Source organism: Botryllus schlosseri, chromosome 5, assembly GCF_051294905.1.
Source record: "Botryllus schlosseri isolate E-star chromosome 5, Bs_hap1, whole genome shotgun sequence".
In the NCBI taxonomy this organism is placed as follows: domain Eukaryota; kingdom Metazoa; phylum Chordata; class Ascidiacea; order Stolidobranchia; family Styelidae; genus Botryllus; species Botryllus schlosseri.
This window is the reverse complement of record NC_137240.1, coordinates 18,494,781-18,518,520: the sequence shown is the minus strand read 5'-3', so window position 1 is coordinate 18,518,520 and position 23,740 is coordinate 18,494,781. Positions and strand designations below refer to the sequence as shown.

Genomic DNA, 23,740 nt, shown 5'->3' with positions numbered 1-23,740 from the left:
TTTAAATATTTGCTCACTACATATATATTTATCTTTTTGGAGTGGGGGGCTCCGAAATTATAATCAAGAAATCAGGTAACAGGAAATCGCGTGAAGCGAGGGAAAAAATCAAGATAAATAAAATCTGCCCCCAAAGACATTATTTTATGTTGATTTACGAGATAATTTTGGGTCGTTTCACTTTTTGCAAAAACATGGTTATAATATGCCTCAAACACGCGGCACGCGGCGAAACTTTGGATTTCTTAGTAATTGACAATTTTAAGTGCCACATATCTCTTTTCAGATTCTAAAAGTTCAAATTCATTGAAAAAATTTACGAAAAACCTGAAACTACTCTTCATAATTACTTACAAACAACACTTACCATGCGGTGGAAATATGCTGCTACGTCACATTGCCTATTTATGATGATAAAACGTGACGCCAGCTTGTATGATTCGTGTCGTAAACTGACTAGTGCGTTGTCGTGAATATAACTTTATTAGCGTAAAGGTAAGTAATGTGACTATAAGCACCATAGAACACGAAGGACAACAGAAAAGAAGAGAATAGAATGGCGCGGTAACGATAAGGCGACAACGTGCTCTATAACGGAACTAATCAGGTGAAAGTAATTATTTCCTAATCGCGAATCACCCCAATTCGTGACTGGAAATTGTGTCTTGGAGTCAACATGTCTCGGTAACTAAATGGCAATGAATGCAAGATAGGCTCATTTTCAATCGTAGAATTTCATTCCGTCAAATTAGGCCAACACGAAAAAACATCTCTATTGCTGCTGCGGCACGCGAAGCATCAAAAACTAGGAAATTGGTCCGCAATCATATTTCAGTGACCTGCTCTAGTCTCATATTATCATATGTTTGATCTGGTTCAGGACTCTCCTACTCCCTTTTCGACGGAAGCATTGCCATAAAATTATTTCCTCCGAACTTTGTAGTTTTTCTGTCATTGGCATCACTACTCTTCATCTTAAGAGTTCCAGGACGTTCCGTCGCCACATATTTCGACTTCCTTCTTCATCAGCATTCAACCATTTTGGATTGCTCACTTCGATGTAATCGATGCAATTTTAGCAACTACCAATTTATCTTTCTTTCGTCGCTAATTCAACATTTCTGTACTACAGAACTGAAAGAATTGTTGGTTGACGAGGCACAAAAACTGGAGACAAATCTCATCAAAAGCATCGCAGGCATGGGCTTCATTGTCCGGTACTCTTTCCTCCAGTGTTGGGATGACTCGAGTCATGACTTGACTCGAGTCAGACTCGAGTCACTTTTTCGTATGACTTGACTTGACTCGAGTCACTTTGCAAAAATGACTTGACTTGACTTGACTCGGTGCTTCAAAAATGCGGATTGACTCGTGACTCGGAGCTAAAATTTACGAGTCCATTTCAAGTCATCAAGTAAACGGTAACAATCAAATCAGTGTATTTTGTGCATATGTTCGTATTGTTCGCAATACGCTTGTGTCACTTGTGAGAGTAACCAGGCATTCACTGAATGCACGTTTGAATGATCCCCCATTATTGCATCACAAATATATTGACCACAAACGAAATTATCACAGGTTACGTTGTCGTAGTAGTAGTAGTAATAGAAGAAGAATACAATAGCAACTAATGCATCCATGTTTCTTGGGCGGCTCAGTGCTAACATCGCGCAGTGATCACCTTTATCAACCCTCTTGTATAATTGAAATCCATATAAATTTGTTACAACTTCTCGAGGCTTCGTATTCGATCATATTGGCTGATATAATAACTGACTGTAGCATAGCTATACAGTTGGTCGCGTATTTTATTTGCGGTTCTACATGTGCGTGATAGACGCTTTCTTGCATGCATATTAAACTTTATATTAGTAATTTGATGCAAGATAAATGGCATATTATTCTGTCTTTCACACAGCTAGCAAAATGTAATGACTTTGAATCGTCGCTGATACTTCGAAAATTCAATTTGACTTGAATTGTGACTTGACTCGTGACTCGACTTGACTTGACTTGACTTGACTTGACTCGAGTCACATCCAAAAAACGAGTGACTTGACTTGACTCGAGTCATCTTCGAAAGTCGATTAACTTGACTTGACTCGAGTCAAAATGTGCAACGACTCGAGATGACTCGTGACTCGAAGGTAGTGACTTGATCCCAACACTGCTTTCCTCTCGCATAGGTTTATCTCTAATATGTTTTTCGTCATTTTTAGAGCTGAGAAAGGAATCCCGGAATGCGACTAGGACATTGGAGCGAAATCTCATCCGCATAATGGAAGGTTTACGCTACGGTCATACTATCGGGTTGTAGTAGGAAAATATTATTAGTGGATTGGTATTGGTTTAGAACTCAAAGAGAAAATCCGAGAACGCTCTAATATTACCAATAAGATGCAGATAAATCGCAATAAGCATGTTCACGAAAAGAAGTCGCGTGCCCGGTGTATAGCTTACTACGTATGCTACAAGAAATTTGTGCATTGACTCTATTTAAATGAAAGGGTTCCATATGGTCGGGCGAACACGATATTTTTGTTTGATTTTTTTTCTTCTTGCAAATTACTTCCCTGGATGCCGAGATGATGTAGAACGAAAGTTTTACCTGAAATATATCTGATTGAAAATGTGATTTCATGCTCATTGAGTTTTATTGTTTTAGAATGGATCGGGAGTGCCGGAACTCGTTAAAATGTTCGTGATAGAGAAATTATAAATTATCAACTTGCCAATACCGAACGCGAACGTGCTACTATAAACTATGAGCTCACATTTTTTTTTCACGCCATTTCGTTTTGTTGTCGGTGAGTTTTGAGATACTTCACGGACGTTCAAGCACTGAAATGTATCCATTACCATTTATACGCTATGACGTTATGACAATCATGGCATTAGAACATCAGGTTACTGTATGATGCGAGGCGACTACTTCCAAGCAGCATCGTACATTTGCTGTGATTTTAAACAGTATATGCAGGTATAGATGATCAATATTTGTAACAGGCCAACATTACTTCACAATCGCGTGTATTTGGTCGAATATTCGGAGAATCAAGAACTTTTTAATAACTTCCGAATTATTTCAAACGTCTCATTGACCACTTTAAAATGTGGCGAGACAGCATAGTGGTATAATTCACAGCTATACAACATCAATGGAATGTGAGTTCGAGTCCGACCGAGGTCGACTCCAGATTTCCGACCGAAGTGTTGAAAGCTTATCTTGGCTCCTTCTCGACATCTCAGTGAGCCAGTGATTCCCAACCTTGGCTGTAAGGTAGACGTCTTGCGGCTGTGAGAAGGATATATCTTGAGTTCTGCTGGTCATAGATATACCTTTAGATCAGTGGTTCCTAACCTTTTTTTCTTCCAGCGCCCCCTTTCAAAAATTATCGGGCTCCAGCGCCCCCCCCCCCAACACATATTGTAAGGACTGTAATAAAGGCAATGGGTTAGGGGGAAGGCCGTAACAGCAAATGATTGTCTTGCGCACACATAGCGTCTGGTCACCCTAGGCGCAAAACGTTTCAAAAATGCATGAATGAATAGGTTGTAATTGCATATATATGTCGCTATAAACTTTTCATCCTCTCAGTCCACGTAATCAGAATTACAAGTAGCGCTGAGTGAGCTGTTGTCTTGGAAAATGAAGGCCACATAATTAAAAATTGAACATATTCGGGCGTGCCCGTTGGTACAACTACTTCGTTACAAGTTGTTATGTTGTTACCTCTTGTCCGGTATATAGTCAAAAGATATTGAAACGCATAAACGTATTAAACTAAAGTAAGCACACGATTCAAAATTGGTGTTTCGACATGCGACGACATGATCATTCGGCACGAGCGATTTAAGCTCCTATGGACAATTAGACTTGTATACATCGTAGTTTACGCTCACCATAAGGGCAATCCTCTTCGGCTAAGGTTTTCTCGCTGACGATCTTTCCGACACACTTCTCGGAGTCCTATATTTACCGGAACTTCATATGTCTTCGTGCATCGTGGCGTGGTATACTGGCCGACGCCGAAATGCCTATTGTCATTTTCTATAATTTTGCGTATTCTTTCGTGGGGGAGTCGTAGAAACGTGATGCTCAATTTATGATCATTCACAGAAATAATTTAGGGCACTTTTCGAGCTAACCGACTGGCGGTTTGGGTTGCAGCAGTTTCGGTCTTGGTAAGAGGTCAAAGTTCAGTCGGTCTTTTTGGGACTTTGGTATTGGAATACTTCGCGCTCGAGGACCATTCGACTATAATAAACCATATAATAATTGTTTGTGGTGTATTCAGGGTCAAATCAAGGTTGTTATATCAACAATCGGGTACGGTCTCATACCCTGTGGTTTGAAGTTCGAACCCTCCCAAATTCACATCGGCGATTGGATTGTATTGGATTTTGTCTTAGTGCTTTGTGTAACTAAAAGTAAGTCAAGTGAGAATTGGATGCATATATCTGCTCACATTGAATTTAGTACTATAACCAGCTATTAATTTTAACATGAATGTATTTCAAACAAAGAAACTCATATTAGAACGTTCATGTATCATCCTTTATGATACGATGAAGAAATATTCTGGCGATTTAATTCTGTAGCTCTCAAATACAAGTATATTTCGTTATTCATTTCGTGCACAATGCTTCAAAACTTATAATATGTACAAGGGGCTCTCACTCTCAATCAAAAGTGATATACAGTGCCTCCTTCGCTCTTCACGCGCGGCGCACTGCGGGATATAATACCTAATTCGAAACATTTTGTTGAAAATAATCCTAGCCAGTGTGACGGCAGTGTTTTAAATAACGGAAAATTGGCGATCTAAAAGTACGCGCAGTTCGTTTTATATGAATTATGATAACCCACTACATTTATGATAACATTAATTTGTTCTGAATACTCATTAAGGATATGTCCTACAACCACATCATCTACGGCGAAGCCATTTTTCTTCAGCGCCCCCCTTATCGCCCCCCTGAGCCCAGCGCCCCCCATATCGCCCCAGAGCATTTCCGCCCCCTTCAAAATCGCCAGCGCCCCTTGGGGGGCGCTGGTGGCAAGGTAAAGAACCACTGCTTTAGATCGTCTATGTGAAAAGTAAATTCCGACATAATTTTATTAACATCAAAATAACGGCTCATACTGGAGTCTAAATTGCAATAAGTTCAATAATACTCGGGTTATAATCTCCCGCAAACTTGTGCATGAAGTGATGAAATGTATGAAGAACTATCACATAAGGAGATAACGACGTAGGTGCTGTATACATCATATGCATTATAAGTTTATTTGAATGCATAGCACTCGCCATTTTGCGTCTATCAATCCTAAAATAACCGATATAGAATCGATAGAAGTCCATATGCATGCTTTTGAAATAACTGGGTCGTGGGCTCCAGAGGTAAGCTATGATGCCTTTAAATTTCCGGTATCCGAATATTTTCGCGCGGCGCCATACGTACTCAAAAGTTTTAAGGGCGGCTCCGACATACGAAAAAGTTAGAAACCACTTGCGTAAGTGGTGTCTTACAAAAAGCCTAGAAGTGGGTCGTGCTACAAGTCGGCAGATACGGATTCAAAAATAAGGAATATCGGCCTGGTATAAATGACCGTAGTAGTCGACAACACCATGAATACCACAAACCACAACAGCAACAACGAAATGTTCCCCTGTCCCATCGGCTTAGAGCCATTGACTATTTGAATGGAAACTAAATTTTGTTGCGTTTTCTACACAGGTGTGTGAAGATGTGCACAGTTAACTTCGAACTACAATATTTCGACGTACGGTTATTATCTCTTGGGAAAATCTACGAGGTTCTAGTATTGTCCTGGTATGGAATCAGTTGAATCATATTAACATGTTCAAATTACAGATTCATACCACTGTTGCAATCAACAAGCTCGCCATAACAGAGCTACAACAGACACACTTTTACCGCATAAATAAAATGCGTAATGCATATTCCACCAATTTGAAAGCTCACCATCTCGCATGTGGAATTATTCTTAGATATAATTTTGGAAGTTCTATTCAATTCTTTGACCATGGTGCACATGACGGTTGAGATTAGTTTTCTAGTTCGCGCTACACACCTGAATCGTCAGACAATATGTTGCGTAATTCGAAACTATGCTTTCTCATGCGTCCATGTGTTACAGGTATACACTATTGAAGGTAGCAACCGCTAATAAAAACATAATAGTCACATCGGTAAGAGTAGCTCGTTGTGCACTACACATTTATAGGTCGTCGAAACTTCACAATTTACAATACACCATCGAGACAGACATTTCATGCACTGGAGATATCAAAATCGACGGTTTCGCCAACGTGTAGTGCTTTTTCGGTACGAATGTGTTTCGCTGCCGATCTCCTTGGCAATGCAGTTCACTTGGTTGCATGTGCACCGAAACCGAAAATTGGTGTGTTCTGCTGTGTAATTTACGCCCGGCGCCGAAATTGCCATAGTCCCGCACCAGCAGGTTTCACACTCCTGCACAAAAGCACCCCAACGGCCTCCGGCCACAATAATCTCATAATTGCGAAAAAGGCTAGACTCGTTTCTTTAACTCATGTTCAACTTTTTATTATTAGCATAATTTTTGTCGGAGGCAATGGCGCCCAAATTGAAAGCAAAAGTCCGTTTAATCGAAATCGCGGGAAGTGAATTTTTGAGTGGCAGAAATACTTTATGTTGATTTGCAAAATAATTTTGGTCATAATATAGTATATAATTTCACACTGTATCTCATGCACCGTAATGTGGTGGTTCGTACCCCCAAGTCTTCAATTGTGTGGCGAGATAGCGCAGTGGTGTAATCCGCGGCTGCAACACCAATGGATGAGGGTTCGAGTCCGACCGAGGTCGACTTCAGAATTCCGATACCTTTCCGAAGTGTTGGAGGTTTACCTAGGCTCCTCCTCGCCACCTCATCCTCGTCAGCGGTGTCTTACAAAAGCCTAGAGGTGGGCCGTGCTATAAGTCGGCAGTTACGGAAAATAATGAAGAATATCGGCCTGGTGTAAATGACCATAGTAGTCGACATACACCATGAATACCACAAAACAAACAAACAAGTCTTCAATTGACCCCTGGTTGAACCGCTGATCTAGAAGATCTTATTCTATAGCCTAAATCCGGGAAGTCTGCCTGCTACACCTTTTGCGTTTTTTGTATTCTGAAAGAGTGTGCGATGATACTGTTGGCCAGCAGTGGAGACCGCATTTGACCCGCGGGCTGCACATCGCCCAGGTCTGGTGTAGGTCTATATTGTTGAACTATTCTTTATAGAACAAATACAAAAGTTAAAAGTTGCTTAGGTCCGCTATAGTCCTTATGAAATAGTTAACAATCATACAACTAAAATAAGGTACATCTATCCCCGGTAGAAAGAAATTCACTAAAGCGGTATTAGTAGATGCAATATGCAATGTATTCATTTTTCAGGAATTTATAACAAGTTGGGAAATTGGCATTTTTTATAGTTAATGGTTGTCCTTCAAAGCTTGGTTCTATAGGGACGAACGTGAGTCGGAGGTAGGGGTGAAGGTTATCACTGGTTATGAAGATTTCGAAATCTGTTCATTTTGAAGTTCAAATTTAAATATGCCGATTCATTACACTTTGTTTTTGCAAATCAACGATAATGAAGTTGGTTTTCTCAAAACGCTAATTAAGTACTGAGACAAATAAGGCCCATATTCGATACTGAATATGTTGACTTTCAAACCGCGGTCCGCCAGATGAGTAGCCTATAGCTTCCGTAAATCGGGTAATGATCAGGAATGCTATGAAAACTATGTATTCATGTACACGAATATTTGTTAATTGAGGGTTCATTCGCAGATGTAGACACCGCTGTCACTAATTGGCGAATCTAGACGGAATCATCGAATCCGGATTTTATCACGTTGGAGCGCCATACGATCAATACCGTGTGTATTGCAATTTGTTTCCGGGCTTTGGTGAGTGTGATCTTCGATAAATGAAACTAAATATGGAATTGGACGTCGGTGGGTGGGAATGATACCGTCAAAGTAGAAGTAAAAGGGATACTGTACTAAGCAAATTACGGTGATACAAAAGACTGTGACAAGTAGGCTAATGAAGTTCAGGAACACTAGTAGGAAGGAAGCAAGTATAAAGAGTGTACTGACTGGTCTTCGCGCGTATAGGCATGCTAGAACATGAAAAGTATTGAGTTATGGTCATTAGATTTTATGAGTATTCAGTTAGCATCCGTGTCTGCTTTTCATGCACGACTTATGGAAGAGTGGAATCGAACATGGTAGTGGCGATGGCTTCAGTAACGTGGAATTAGCTTTAGCGTATGGCATGTCGCTCTAATAGAAATAGCCGCGCTGAGTTTGAGTTGAGGAAATGATTAAGCGTTGGCGCCATGGAGCATCCAAATCGTTTTTATCGTTTGCTAACATTGCAGAATGTTGAGTTGTTTTAGAATTCTGCTTTAGATCATGCTGCATGTCGACAGGGATTAACTAATTCGTCATGATTGTGTGATTACATCCAACAGGTTTGTTATAGGTGTAGGTACGACAGTGTTTGGGGGCGCATATATATTCGCGGGAGATATATCGGACTGCAGGTGCATACGGCGAACCACGCATTATATAAGCGCTTTTGGAGCGCGCAGGTTGGATAATATTATTATTATAGACGGTTAGAAAACAAGGGGCGTTTATCACCGTGGACGGTCTGGTGCAACACGTGCAACGTTTATCGTAAACGAAGGTCAATTCAGGAGAACACACAAAATGAAAAGGATGAATTAGTTACAGCAGCATGTAACATGAGTCCGCGCATTCGGTACTTCGCATTCGCGCGTACTTCAACTCTTCCCTTAGCGCTGTAGTTAGTGTTTATTTCGACAGAATTACGTTAGGAGCTTGGCTTATATTCTGAACGGGTTGATCAATTCATATGAACTACCATGTCCTGCAAACAAACGAGTTAAAATTCATGCGGGGATAGGCTTAAAGTTCGAACAGAATTCGAAATCATTTCGTGGCAGCATACGCGGGGATCCGAAACTCTCATTACGGTGCAGTTTGGAAAGATAACTCATTTGAGGTACAGTCGAATACGATATACAAGCGGCATCTGAGGCTATATTATCAGTAGACGAGATGATATGCAGAACAAGTGTAAAGTGTATGTATCCATTCTTATGGCAGTGTCATTTGCTTGTACGGGAATTCTGATACATCTGGAGCAGGAGTCACTAACCTCTTTGAAACCAACAGCTACCTCTTTGGTATTGATTAAAGTGACGAAATACCAGTTACTCTCGCCGTTTGTCCGTGCTCAGTCAGATATCTTTGGTTTAACATTCAGAGAACTGGGCAGTGTTTCCGCTCCTTACTAAGAACATTTAAATCTTACACACCGGGACTCGCACCAGTATTTTCGGTCGCAGTTTTGTTTTCAATATCTGCGTCGATACTCGGGAATATTAGGTAGATTCACGTGAAGCCTCTGGGTGGGCAATGACGAGCAACGCCCCAATCGGAAACAGCGTTCGTATGTTCTTGGGGCTCGAGTGACCCATGTTCAATTGCTGTTCATATGAAACCCTTCTCCGTTTCGACTTTCAAATCTCTCATTTAAATATTTGATACCATCACGGGTGACTCATTTTGTGACCCCTGATCTGGAGCAATAAGACGATGCCACATTGAACTATCATGACCAATTGACCATTCTCATGGCAAAAGGCACCCATGGTTTATTCTTCACTGTATAGTGTAGTACCTGTGCGCAGGGCCGTAACAGCACTTCGTCAAGTCCCCCCAAAAACGCCGGTCTCGGGTACGCATATGATGAAAAACCGAACTTCTGGGGGGCTTTACCCAACAGACCTCCCTCAGGCTGTACGCTGTTTACCACTACTTATCATCTACATTGGGGACCAATTACTGAGTCAGCCTTTTTCGCCTAAACGCACGAAGCGCGAAAATGTTTTATAATTCATGATTGAATCGGTCAATATGATCGGGATTGCATTTATATTTCTATCAATTTTTATGCTCTCTCTGCTCACGTAATCCGATTTACAGGTAGAGCTGAGTGAGTTGTGTTTGAAAATGTGGGACCCCTCAATAATAATCAAACATCTTCGGCTGTATACCCGAAGGGTAGAAACGGGGTAGGAACGAAACAGCACTTCGTCAGCCCTCCATCCTAAAAATTGGGTCTTGAGCTCCCATCGGGTGATAAACTTACCCCCAATCACGTTGTTTGCTTTTGCCACGAAAAGAGACGTAGGCCTACTGTCCAGCAGGGCTGTGGAGTCGGAGTCGGAGTCTGGATAATTTTCGCTTGATGGAGTCGGAGTCGGAGTCGTGGGGAAAATACTGACTGGAGTCGGAGTCGGAGTTTGTGAGAATGACCCTGACTTCGACTCCGACTCCAACTTCTCTATTATGAAAACATTTGCTTTCAAAGAATTTTGAATATAATTTTATTTACCAACAATCACTGTTATTAATAACCATACAGATCAGGTGCGGCCAGCTCGTTGCACTCAGGCCAGATTTGGCACACGAGAAGGTTAGGTGTGGCCTGCGATGTAATTCTCGAAATTATTTATGACATCAGGTACAATTGCAAGGCCAACCAAAATTTGATTAGCATGACCGCGAAATTTGATGATGACTAAAACAACAGTTCTGACGCATTGACGTATCCAGGGGCCAGCCACATTTATCCCAGATCTTCGTATATGACCATAAAGTAGAATATTTCATAGCAGATAAATTTGACTTGAAATTTTTTTAGATACTTCGCATGATTCATGGTCACTAGTTTTCTTGCATTCAGTATTTGAGCCCCCTTCTGAAAATTATAAATACATAATATTCACAGAATTGAGTCTAACTATATCCGCAATTAGGAAATAACCTATCGTCCAACATGCGGCTTCGCTTGTGCACTCGCAGCGAGATCGTCGACAAAACATTTGCACAAAATGACAGAGGCACGTTGACTGATACCGTCGATTTGCTATGTCTAAACTTCGAATAATCCTGTCCTAGCCAAATGAGCCCAGTGGTAGACAGATGCTACCCCCAATGTATGTTAGCAACATATTTATTGATATAATTCAGTCATCACCTTGTAAAAATATTTCGCGCCTCGCGCGACCAGGGCCTGATTGCGCACTGCGCAGTTGCATGACATATTGTTATCAATTTTAGAGCGTATTAATATAAGTCTTGTTTGCAATGTTACCTAATTCGACTCGCTGCTATCGGACGACTAAAAAAAGGTTATCAACATTCCAGTTGCCCGCGCAATGGTTCGTAAATCTCATGTGCCCTTTTGGCCGAAAAAGCTGTCCATCCCTGATATAGATAAAATTAGACATTACTTGCATATTACAACTCAGTTGCACAGGGGAGGAAAATCGCAATATGCGTTTTTGCGATGCAGTCAAAATTGATGCAATTTTTGGAATTATACCATGATACTGTGGCAGAGCAAATACATCGGTTGGTTTTGTAAAATCGTAAAAATGAAGTAAATATGACCAAACGATGCTTTTCACTTGACAAATTTGAAATATTTGTAGTTAAGTATTCAAAGGTCATAGCCTATGTCTAGTCTAATGTAGACTTAACTAACTTAACTTAACTAACTAACTTAACTAAATTCCATTTATGACCAATGTCCATTAGTAGTAAGATTGTGTCTGCTTGTAATCAGGATAGTGTGCAATGACAAAATATTATATTCAATCTCTTTATTAGTTGCTGACTCATACACAACAGCTACACTTGGATTTTTTATCTACATTTTTATTATACAGGATTGGATATCTGCCATATTTGAATGATTCGTACATTTCAGGATATTAGAGAGTACATGTTATAAAAACTTGAAAAAGGAAGGATATTTAGCAAATCTTTCTTTCCTGTTAATAGCATAGTGGATAATTCGAGCTGTGCCACAATGAAACAATTTAGCATACCACCGGTAATCATATGTTTGCATATGTTTAATGCTTGTATGATAGTCATTCAACCAACAATGTGGCATATAATTTTCGAAGTAAATTGGTAACAATGCTGGAGTCGGAGTCGGGAGTCGGAGTCGGTACGTTTAAAGACTCAGGAGTCGGAATCGGAGTCGGAGTCGGAATATTGAAAATGTGTGGAGTCGGAGTCGGAGCCGGAGTCGATTATAAAATTTACCGACTCCACAGCCCTGCTGTCTAGTGAGCCTGCGCCAAGCGCGAAAATTTTCGATAATTCATGATAAAATCGAGAATTGCATATATATTGCTATCAATTTCTTGTCCTCTCTGCTCACTTAATCATATTTACCGGTAGAGCTGAGTGAGGTCTCTAGGAAACTGTAGCGCCCTTTGGTATGACTACGTAACATGGTGTTATTTCGTGACCTCTGTCTGCTATATCAAAAAATATAGAATCGCCCAAACGTAGGCTACTAAACTGAAAGACGCACACGATTTCAAATTGGTATTTCTTCACTGGCATATAATTTCCCCTGTGGGGTGGTATTTGTGTCGTGAGGTTGAGATGGCCAACACAGTAACATTCGGCGCCAGTCATAGGCGCGCATGGACAATTAAACCTATATGTATTTTGTATATATAACGAAGTTTTTGGTCAGCATAAGGGCAGTCCTTTTCGGCCAAGGTTTTTTTCGCTGCCGATCGTTCTGGCACATTTCTTGGAGTCTAATGTCACATGGCCTAAAACTTTATATGTCTTGGTGCATCATGACGCGGTATTGGCCAGCTCCGATATGCCCATTTCTATAAAATTTGCGATTTTTTTTTGGGGGGGGGGAGTACCCAAAAGTCAAGATATTTGAAATCTGGAAATCGCGCCTAGCGCGAAAAAAATTATTAAAGTTGCAATTTAAAAAAAAAATACTATAATTTATGCTAATTCACGAAATAATTTTGGGCTGCCTTCGAGCTCGCCCCCCTTTCAATCGGGGGTTTGGGGTGCGGCAGTTACGGTCCTGCCTGTGCGTCAGTGAGAACCGTTTGGACACTGACGGGGCAACGTGAACCGTGCATTAATTCGATCTGATTAAATATATCATCATATAATTAAACTACTTTGGACAGAGGGCGTCGCGGTAGGATGTAGAAAGACAGCTGTCATATCTGTGTAGAGATTTTTGTCATTGGGTAATTTAGGCATTCACGTTGGACGGAATGGATTTCAGTTTGAGAAATATAATTCGATGTAAATATTATACGTGATCAGTAATCACCGTGTCTAGTAATATTGATGCTAGTGGAAGTATCTTTGCATGGTTAAATGCGTCCATCATCATCACTATTTGCCAACCGATTCTATGCCAACAGCAAGAATTTGTGTATTATTCGAAAATCCCAAATGACCCTGTTCTGTTGATGCCGGTACTCTGAGTCTCTAATATTACGAATTTTGTATTCCAGTCTGTGTGACGTCAGAATCAGCGATACGATGTGTCTATAACAAAGTTGACGATAACCCCCGATGAGTGTCAGGTTCGAAAAGGTTCGGGTAGTGAATATGAATATATTACTCACATGTAATATATCCATTTGTAATTTGGCAGTTGATGAATGTAATCAGGGAAATTCAAGGGCTACCTGACCCCTGCTGAAGATACCCTGGTCTAGTATAATCCAGAAACGTGTAGCAGCTACCACTATTATCATGCTATTTGATTCTTAACATCAATCATCAGTTAGGGATCTTAAGACAAGCTCGCACTTTGCACCATCATTGGGAAATGCTGATTAAAGCAGATCAAGCCCGTATTGAAATACCCGAATGGGCAACTATAACCACTTCCCGATGTAATTAATACCACCACATATCACGCAATACATAATCGAGCATATCCATATAACTCGTCGTATAGTTGCGCATCCTTTATCTCTCCATTTAAGCTGGAATGAAAGTGTAGTCGAATAAGATCTCTCTCATTATCCGTGGAAGGAAATTATTGATCAGCCGGTACCTTCACCGCTGCACTCCAATTTTCCCAGCGTGTGCCAACCGCTCTCTGTCGAATCACCCATGTCTCCGAACCCCATTTTTGATACAGGAAGCTTCGACTTATCAGTTAGATATCCCTCGTCTTGCGTCATCGTTTGGCCGTTGTTATCGCAATTGCATTTTTGATTTTTGACGAAGCAAGAGCCTGCAATAGGTCATAAAGTATCTGATATTGTGAAGACAGCAACAGTAGTTCGATATTCTGCAGATGGCGAACCTCTTTCTCCGCACGCACAAAATCCGGGTCTTTTTGAATGGGCACCTCCCCAGTACGTCATCACTTCCCCATCTCTTGACGACCAATATCCGTGGCGCTCGCGGAGATTATTTAGCAACACGGAGCCTTTGCACCTGTACTGAATACGTATAATTGATTATTATAAACAAAATGGATCTATAAAAATCAACGCTCTCAGTATACTCTTTAATTATTTCGTTTTAATTGTAAATATGAAGAACTACTGAAATAACAGAAATTAGGTATGATGGTGGAGCGCCTAGCTTAGACATATATGATTTAATTGACAGTGCCGATGATAGCCATTTTAGTGATAGAAAGTTTATTTACGTTATACTATGCCGTTGGATGGTGTCGATGGAGACAAAACGTTTTGAATTAGCACGTAGGGGAGATGTGGTACCGATGGATCAAAAATTGCAAAATGATCTCTGACCCTCGAATCTTTAGCCGAGAATAGCAAATCTTTTGCTGTCTCAACACTTCAATACAAGCTCTACCTATCACGGACATTTACATGAATATCCGCCTTTTCAAAAAATATTTATAAACGTTTAAAGTTTGTTGCTCGAACGTGTCATCGGTCCCCACCCGGTGGGCAGAGGTGGTCAAAGTAGTCAAGAAATCTACTCAGGTAGAAGTAGAAGTAGCGACGAAAAAATCTACTCAAGTACGAGTAGAAGTACTTCTTCTTTAAGCAACCTAAATCTACTTGAAGTAGAAGTAGAATTGACTGACTTTAAAAGTACTCAAGTAAGTAAGTAGTTATGAAAACGATCCTAATTCGTTCACATGGATTGTAAAAAGGTGCAAATTGAGCTATGCGATAGGTGACGAGCTTGATTCATATTGATGCATACCAGCAGGTATCCAATTTTCGATAGCATAAGCATCCGTCCACATCACGGGATGAAAATGATAGTATTGATATGGAAATGCGATGCTAATCCTTTGTTTTCTCGAACAGCACGTTTTAGAAAATGGCATGGTATGGCGCCATTCCCTCTATTATAATGCCCGTAGTTTAGCCGAAGAGCAATACGGAGAAGTTATATTGGATACGGTGTAAACACTTTGCGCGATTAGTAAACGTTAATAAAAAATCTGGTGGACCATAAAAATGCCATATTGTGTAGCTTTATTTCCAAAAATTAAAGGCATTACTACACTTGCTTTTATACTTCAACATGTACGTTATTCAGACAAAAGAACTGATATTAATTATAACTAGAAGTATATGATACTGGGAATTGAAATTGAAATATAAATACTACTTCTAAAAGCCGAACATGTATTTCAGGTTTTAAGTCCAGAAAGTTTCAAAGGTGGTATGCTAAAACAGCGCTGATACTAAAAAAAAGTCAGAGTTCACTTTTCCAGATTTGGACACGCCATGGACATGCTAGATTACGATATGACAAGTAAATGCTAGATTGCGAAACATCAGTTTCAAACGTTATGATGATCCATATATACTGTGATGAATTATTTGATATGGGCGAAGGGCGACAATGTGGTGTGAACGGAACCACGCCAACCCTCTACCTAAATTATATTCACCGATAATTTCGTGAAATCATACTGGTCACTCGCGAAGCGCGACGAAAATTCTGGGCTTTACTAAAATTTTATGAAAATTAAACGTTGATACACCGTGAAAGCAGCCCCGAAATTACTCAGGCTATCTTCCTGATTGGAAGATTGAACTACTTCTACTTGACAAACTGAAAATAGCGAAAAGTTAGTAAGTAGATAACAAAATATTAAGAAGTAGAAGTAGAAGTAGCGAAAATCAGATCTACTTGAGTAAGTACCAGAAGTAGAGGATAACTACTTGAGTACTTCGAAAAAGTAGAAGTACTTCGTTACTGACCACCTCTGCCGGTGGGTCCAAAGGCACACGACAATGGGACCTATGAGAGATACGCTCAAAAACTCAAATTTGTTAACTTTTTTTGTTGTGTACTATTAACTAAGCTACAGCAAGCCAATGAAGAATGTTTCGTCGCGACCTTCAAGAATAATATAGATTATATCAACTCAAATGTTGGCATAAAATGATGTTTTGATTTACGCCTAAACTTACAAAATTATTGCCACATACATATTACCCGCAAATCGACATTTTGACTTTCAAATACCTCGTAATAGCGATAAAACACCACAGGTAACTATGATTTACAGTCTATATATATGTAGGCGAGTTTCTGTTGTTAAGTGATTAGTTGGTTTATCTATTTTGCTTGATTTGGCTATGGTACCATAGGTCCCCCACCCCATAAATATCGTAATTGACTTGAAAATAGTCCACTCGAGGATGGTAGTGATTCAAAAACTATGTGCCATTAAATACCCTGATACAAGCCTTATACTTTACATCAAAAATGTTGGCGGGTTTGTTAGTCTGGAAGGTGATATAGAAAAATGCAAACGTCGACCCAAATTTACTTTACACCCCCTAAAACGTAAATCATTCGTCACAGACCCCATAACTCACGCAGGTCGATTTTCTTTGCATGGGAGGAAAGATTCTGCCTGCATGTAATTGTGGACAAATTCACGGAGTGTAATCATGGAATTATCATGGATAATTTTTAAAGTATTTTCGGTCCCAGTGATCCATTGGTACCACATCTCCCCTACAATATCAGGCTAACGCATGTAATTGGTCAATAAATGGGTATGGTAAGGGTTTGGCGTTCGTGATTGGATAAGGTTAGCACTCGGGGTTAGACTCGATTGATTCAAATCGAGCGTGACAATTAGGGATGTGTTTAAAAGGAACATGTTTGAAACAAGGCCCCAGTCTAAAACATGTTTTTTGTAGTTTTTTAAGCCATGGCGTCACACATATTCACAATTATGAATATAGGGTAAATATAGCTCCTGTGACGAAATAGGCTTCCAACCCCTGCCATATGCGGACCAAAATACCTTTAACCTTGACTACATCGTCATGCAGCCTTTTCACGGCCGTCGATCATCATCATCAGAACATTCATTCCGTACCAATGATCTATATCTACGTACTATAGCTGATGAACAAACTATTTCGAGGGTTCCAACTATCCCATATCGTATAAAGTCGGCTATATCGGGTGGTAATTGTCGTACGTAGGCTCATACGACATGTCTTTGGAAAATATTTTCAGAATTATGGCATAATGATACAACTTATTTTTTAAAGGCCTTTGTTTTGAATGCAGCCCTAGTAACAAATGTATCGCTTGAAACACATTTTCTTCTGTCAATCAAATGATTAAAACGGCACTTTAATTGCGTCACTCGATGAATCACAAATTTGTCACTCACAAGTCAAAATTGATATATGCTACATGAGTAGATCATATATCTATTCTTTTTCAATGTTTTTTATATACCTTTATAAATTGCCTGCATTGCTTGGAGTCATTTACAATTTTCACAATCTTGTCCGCACTGATTGAATACTGTGGTACGTGTGAATAACAATCCGGGACTTCACAGTCAGTCGCTTTTATTTCGTCCATCGAGTCGTGCCAGATTTCAGTGACAGCTGAAGTGAAAATTATATCTGCATGCTTTGTTGGCCAATGCAAAGATGTTTTATGCAGAACGCGAAGTTTTAAAATTGAATGTCTGAATACGTACTAAATATAGGTTTAGTTAAGAGTTAGTGGATGCGCGTATGAAATGTGGGACGACTATGATGCAAATAAGTAAGGTATTTATTGTACACTAAATACTGTATAACGTGAACTGGAACACAATAATTTACCATGTTCATGACTTATTTGGCCCCATTCCTTGACTGTAAATAGCATTGTTATTCAACACGAGGCCAATGCCGATCGGCCAAACCAAAGGTGGATCAGTATGGAGACTCCTTCTATTTTATGACATGATTACGAAATCCGGTAGCCCGCATGTCCTTTGACAGTATAGGCCTACTAATATTCACGTAAAGGAACTTTGGATTTAGGTTAACATGTCTTAACCAGGAATGTCAAGTCTAGATTATTCTAGATTTCCATACGGATGAGCAATATTTTTGACATTGAATTAATATAGGTAAGGTATAGGAGCGTCATTGTTACTTAATTACCAGAACTTCCAAACAGGTTGCAATACACCTCGTACTGATCTCCAGGGGAGCCGACCTGATAGATCCCTGATTCCGCAATACCATCACGCAGGACCAGATGATGACAAGTATGAACATCTAAAACAATGAATGTATTCGATACAATACCGCAACGCGGTAAAATGGCAACACTCCTGTGAATGATCAGCCACATTATGCGACACATTATACCTTGTGTGGGACACTGGTCTCCGAAAGTTTTCTATATTGTTGTAAAATTTATTGTTCGTTTACCTGTGTATTGTTGTATTGGTGTCTTAGTTATGGCTTGTTTGGCTGGAAATGGCTGTGTGTGAGGGGTGTGTGCGGGTGTTCAAGATGTAGTTACAGCAGTGGAAAGAAGGATGCTGGAGTTACATTAGGATTCGCCGTCCAGAGTACTTACGTACGTTTTGCAATCTTTCCTGGAAAGACTGATTTGGCTCAAAAAGGTATTTCAAAAACAGGAAATACTAGGTACACGGAAGGAACTATGCTCTAAGACAGTGTGGAAAAAGCAAAACCAATGAAATATGATTAATACATAAACAACGATAAGATTGTAATGAATATTTACTAGAAATCAATCTGCTGTTTCCTTTCAGAGACTAGTTCAGAAATGACGGCCTCAGTCTCGTGTTATTTTCGCAACTAAGTCGCGCTTAATTCCGTGCGGCCAGTTATGGCCATGATGTGTGTGTTATCCCGGACTATAGAGTCGGTAAATGTTGCCACCGACTCCAACTGCGACTCCAGAAATTTTCAATGTACCAAATCCAACTCCGATCATTATTTCCTTGTCGGTTGTGGTTATACCATGGTATTGTGCTTCTCTACATTTGTCTTATCGGTTAAGATGAACTGAGCATTTGTCATGGGCTATATGTTTACGATTGCAGAAGACAATAAACATAATTTTGTGAAACTGTCTAGATTCAATAACCCTACAACTCAGATTGAGATTATTAGCCTATATATGAACTTGTTATACTGACGTCTTCCACTATACCGGCCGTCGAATATAACTGGTAGTTTTATCAAGACATGTAAAATCCCGGGTATACAGTATACATACCTGGACAATACTGAAATCCGCTTGTGGTTTTGCCAAGAAGGTAATGCCCGTATTCGGAAACGTTGTATTGGGATGAGAGTTCTGAGCACGTGGTAACATCTGTACATTTTCATCTTCATAAATTATAAACTCACAACCTCGCTTAGCTAGAACATGCCAATCTATGTTCCTCAGAGAGTTAATTAGTTGCCAGAATTCAAATTATTTGGTCCGAAATGTGAGAGGATTCAACAATGAAGGTGATCTAGATATTATGCGATTGTTAGTTAATTCGGTAACGTGTATTCAACTGCATATCCTAGCCGCGACATCGGTCAGTGCTCTCGTCATTCGATATGTATCAGCTCTGACGTTTATCTCGAACAACTGCATTCAAGTAGGATTGGTAGGGGTACATACAAACGTCGGACAGCGTAGCCTAATATTTGAATGTGGACGGAGGCCATTTATTTATTTTAATCACTTTCTATCACAGGCATTCTTCTTATGCCAATTGCGATCTATCTTGATACTATCGGCAAATCGCGGGCCTTTCAGCAACTTTCAGGAGATCACGGCGCAGTTCAGGGGAAAATGACATATTTCAAGACTATACGTGAATCGAGAGAAAACATTCAGGTGCAGCAATGAAAGCGAAAGAGACCTCAATTTGGATTTGAATGTCATGATGCCGTGATGAAACCATAGCTACGTGCGTGGTGACTTCGTTAGTCATATGAAAATATTGCGGAAGCCAAATCACCATCAGACAGACGAACAGACATATCCAAATGATTTGGTAGTAGTAGGTCGCAATATATGCGGCATTTGCAGACAGATATCTGCACGCCTCAAAATGTGACTCCAGTTGTCAGAGTCAAGTAGGCTATATAGGCCTACATAAGACCGCGTATATTACGCGGTATCATCCTTATCTACATTATCTTTATGCCATAACTTTTTTCATCCATTCGAGATTAGTTATTTTCACCACCTCACTCCCATATTCACTTATTTTTGACCAGCGTTGGCTATAGTGGCCGCTACGAACATAATTGCAACCGCAACGTGACAAATTCTCTTCGCGGGTTATTCGATTTCTCAAAACGTTGAATATTGTTCCAAATGATGTTTCGTAAACGATTGGTTTCATCAAAACGCATTGGATTCACCAAGACATGATAGAGCTTTCGAAATAATAATGGTGGACCTGAGTAGACGTGAAAGTCGCAGAAGATATATCTCCCTGTGCCCGAGGAAGAATCTCTTGTCCAGTAATATCCTGTTGCTGAAACACCGTGGCTGTCACGTAATTCCGAACATGTTGTGGAACCTTTGAAAAGTATTAACAGATGAATAGCTGGGTTGTTCAAAAAAACTGCTGGCTGCAAAAAAAATTGTTAACGCTGCTCACCAAATTTGGCTCAAATTCAACCAGTGAAAGCAATGTTAACGGAGTACAAAATTTTGGGTTGAAAAAAAAAGAATAGACCTACTCATAGTTCTACCCACCGTAAATACTCCTATCTCAAATCCAAAGTCTTGTACATCAATCAAATTAATTAAAATGTGTCAGAATGATGAGATTGCAATTGAATCAGCGATGCTCCTATGTAAATTCTGCGCTCTGGCGTCGTAATTAGGGCTGGGCAAAATCGAGTACCTGAGTGATTCGATTCTGAATCACGTAATATGCTTCGAGTCGAGTCGAGTAATCGAGTATCACTCATTATGACGTCACAACAGGATGTAGTATGTCGAAGTCCAAATATGAACCTTTTATGCCACCACAAAGAACGTAATGCCTGTTATCCATCACATTAAAGATGCTTTGGTATTTTTTCGACCATACCGATTTCATTGCACTACTTAACAATTTTGCTGGATGATCATGACTTCGGAAATGTGTTATTTCCAATAACGTTCGTAGCTTTGTACTGTGCCTGGTATACTATAACACGGCCAATCACGGTTTCACGGCTTCCTCAGTGGGAAATAGTATCAAAACTATAATTCTCGTCAGTAAATTAACTTTCAGTTGCGAGGACCGTATAATTTCAGTACTCGAAAAAATCGTATTTTACTACTCGACTCGAATCATTAAAATTACTACTCGATTCAGATTCGAGTACTCGAATCATTTTGCCCAGCCCTAGTCGTAATTAGGCGCTTCTCGTTGATTTGGTTTGGCATCGCGTTGCTTCGGTTTTCGAAAAATCATCGAATTTGAACGAGATCATCTGATGACCAACTCAAGAGTAAAAGTATGTTTTTAATCAGCTGCTCTAATGCCATTAGCCTAATCATAAAATTCAGTAGTATACCAGTGAAGTCGATATGGGACGGAAAAGGTGTACCACTCTCCCCACTGCAAAGAAGCTGTTCATTAGGGTTTTTCTAAAAAAAAATCGGACTATTCGATAAAATTGTTAGGTTGGATAAATAAAAATTGCACACCTAATTTGACGAAGTAGAAATAGAAGCAAAGCTAAGTAAACTTTCAATTTACAAAGCATCTAATATCTTCGCATTTACACGTTGGTACCGAGGCGTAAATATTACAGTATTGTACTTAACGAAAGTTTCTCGACTTTCGTTAATGCATGATCATATCAGTCCCATCAGTCAAAATTCACCCAGACAGAATCAGTTTAAATACATAGGAGTTGTCACATACCTAACGCGCTCAGTATTTCTGATTTTAACGTAGATAAGTTCACGGATGGTGCTCTTTCGCCCTTCTGTCCTTTTTGCCCCTAAAATCGATGATCCTATTGTTAGGGAACGATAATAGTATAGTCGATCGTTCGCATGCGGCCATTGGTTCTTATGGGTGCGGCGGTGACTCGTATTGAAAACCCGGGGTGGTGACTCGTACTTTCAGACCCCCCCTCTCGGCCGTGATTCGTAATGGATTCTTATGGACGCGGCGGTGACTCGTACTTTTGGGTATAGGCTGCGGCGGTGACTCGTATTGAAAACTCGTGTTGGTGACTCGTACTTTCGGGTATAGGCTGCGGCGGTGACTCGTATTGAAAACTCGTGTTGGTGACTCGTACTTCGGGTATAGGCTGCGGCGGTGACTCGTATTGAAAACTCGGGCAATTATGTCTTATGGCGGGGTCGCGAGCGGCTGGAAAACCGGGGGTGGCGAGCGGCTCCTTATGCCTTATGGTGGGGTGGCGAGCGGCTATTGCGTCTTATGGCGGGGGTGGCAAGCGGCTCTTATTTCTTATGGCGGAGGTCGCAAGCGGCTGAGAAACCGGGGGTGGCATGCGGCTATTGCGTCTTATGGCGGGGGTGGTGAGCGGCTATTGATGCTGACACGAAACCCGGGGTGGCAAGCGGCACTTATTTCTTATGGCGGGGCGGCATGCGGCTATTGTGTCTTGTGGGTGCGGTCGTGATTCGTACTTTCGGGTATAGGCCGCGGCGATGATGTGCCTGTCGTGTATTCTTACGGGATCTTTGGTGACTCGCCATGTGTTCTTATGGGTGCGGTCGCATGCGCCTATTGTGTCTTATGGGTGCGGCCGTGAATCGCCCTTTCGGTATAGGCATCTCTCGCACGTCGTACTTTCGCATGTCGTGCTTTCGCGTATAGGCTGTGTTGGTGATTCACCATGTGTTCTTATGGGTGCGGTCGTGATTCGTACTTTCGAGTATAACCATCTCTCGCGCGGTGTTGAATATGTACGAGTCACCAACAATAACCACACAAACGGAAATGCGGCCTGTTTGCAAGGGGATTACGCAGTGTGCATGCGACCTATATTTCGAATGACCTGTGTGCTGAATTATTTCCCGTCCGGCCGTGTGCTACTATCGATTATTACACTACTCCAGTCAGCGCGAAATAGTTTGCTAAATCTAAGAATCAGTCGCATGGTGTTACTTTAGTAATTAGTTTACCATAGAGCCGGCGTAGACGGTGATTCGAATACCGACAAATTTTCACTTATTTCTGACCCAACCCTAATCCTCTGTGAAGTTGACGCTTATTCAAAAAGGTGTGAAATAATTGTAAAATCCTAATCCGAAACCGATTATTTTGACTTTGGTGTAGTGCACATTGAAATAGGATTGACAAACATGACTACCAACTTCCCCACAGTCCCGTTTCGATATTATACACACATTGATTTGAAACAAGTAATGAAATATTACAACTCTATTCACGGTCTGGCTTTCCGTTTGTCAAAGAGATATTTTACATCTTACCATACTCAAAAGAATTATTCACAACATTACCAATTGTTAAAAATCTAGTTTTCAATTACTTGATTCTATCA

The 23,740-nt window shown here is 40.4% G+C and overlaps 2 protein-coding genes across 3 annotated transcripts in view; both read right to left on the bottom strand.

The window, feature by feature from the left end:
- Window positions 1-23,740, bottom strand: part of LOC145439842 (uncharacterized) — a 138,496-nt gene that overhangs the window by 21,776 nt on the left and 92,980 nt on the right. The window lies entirely within an intron of this gene.
- Window positions 11,735-19,570, bottom strand: LOC145439876 (EGF and laminin G domain-containing protein-like). The gene is made up of 6 exons (XM_080317538.1): window positions 19,470-19,570; window positions 18,377-18,493; window positions 17,673-17,827; window positions 14,272-14,410; window positions 14,017-14,199; window positions 11,735-13,945 (listed from the first exon to the last, which is right to left on the bottom strand). The coding sequence occupies exons 3-6, from the start codon at window positions 17,799-17,801 to the stop codon at window positions 13,941-13,943; spliced, it is 456 nt and encodes a 151-aa protein (XP_080173664.1). The 5' UTR covers window positions 17,802-17,827; window positions 18,377-18,493; window positions 19,470-19,570; the 3' UTR covers window positions 11,735-13,940.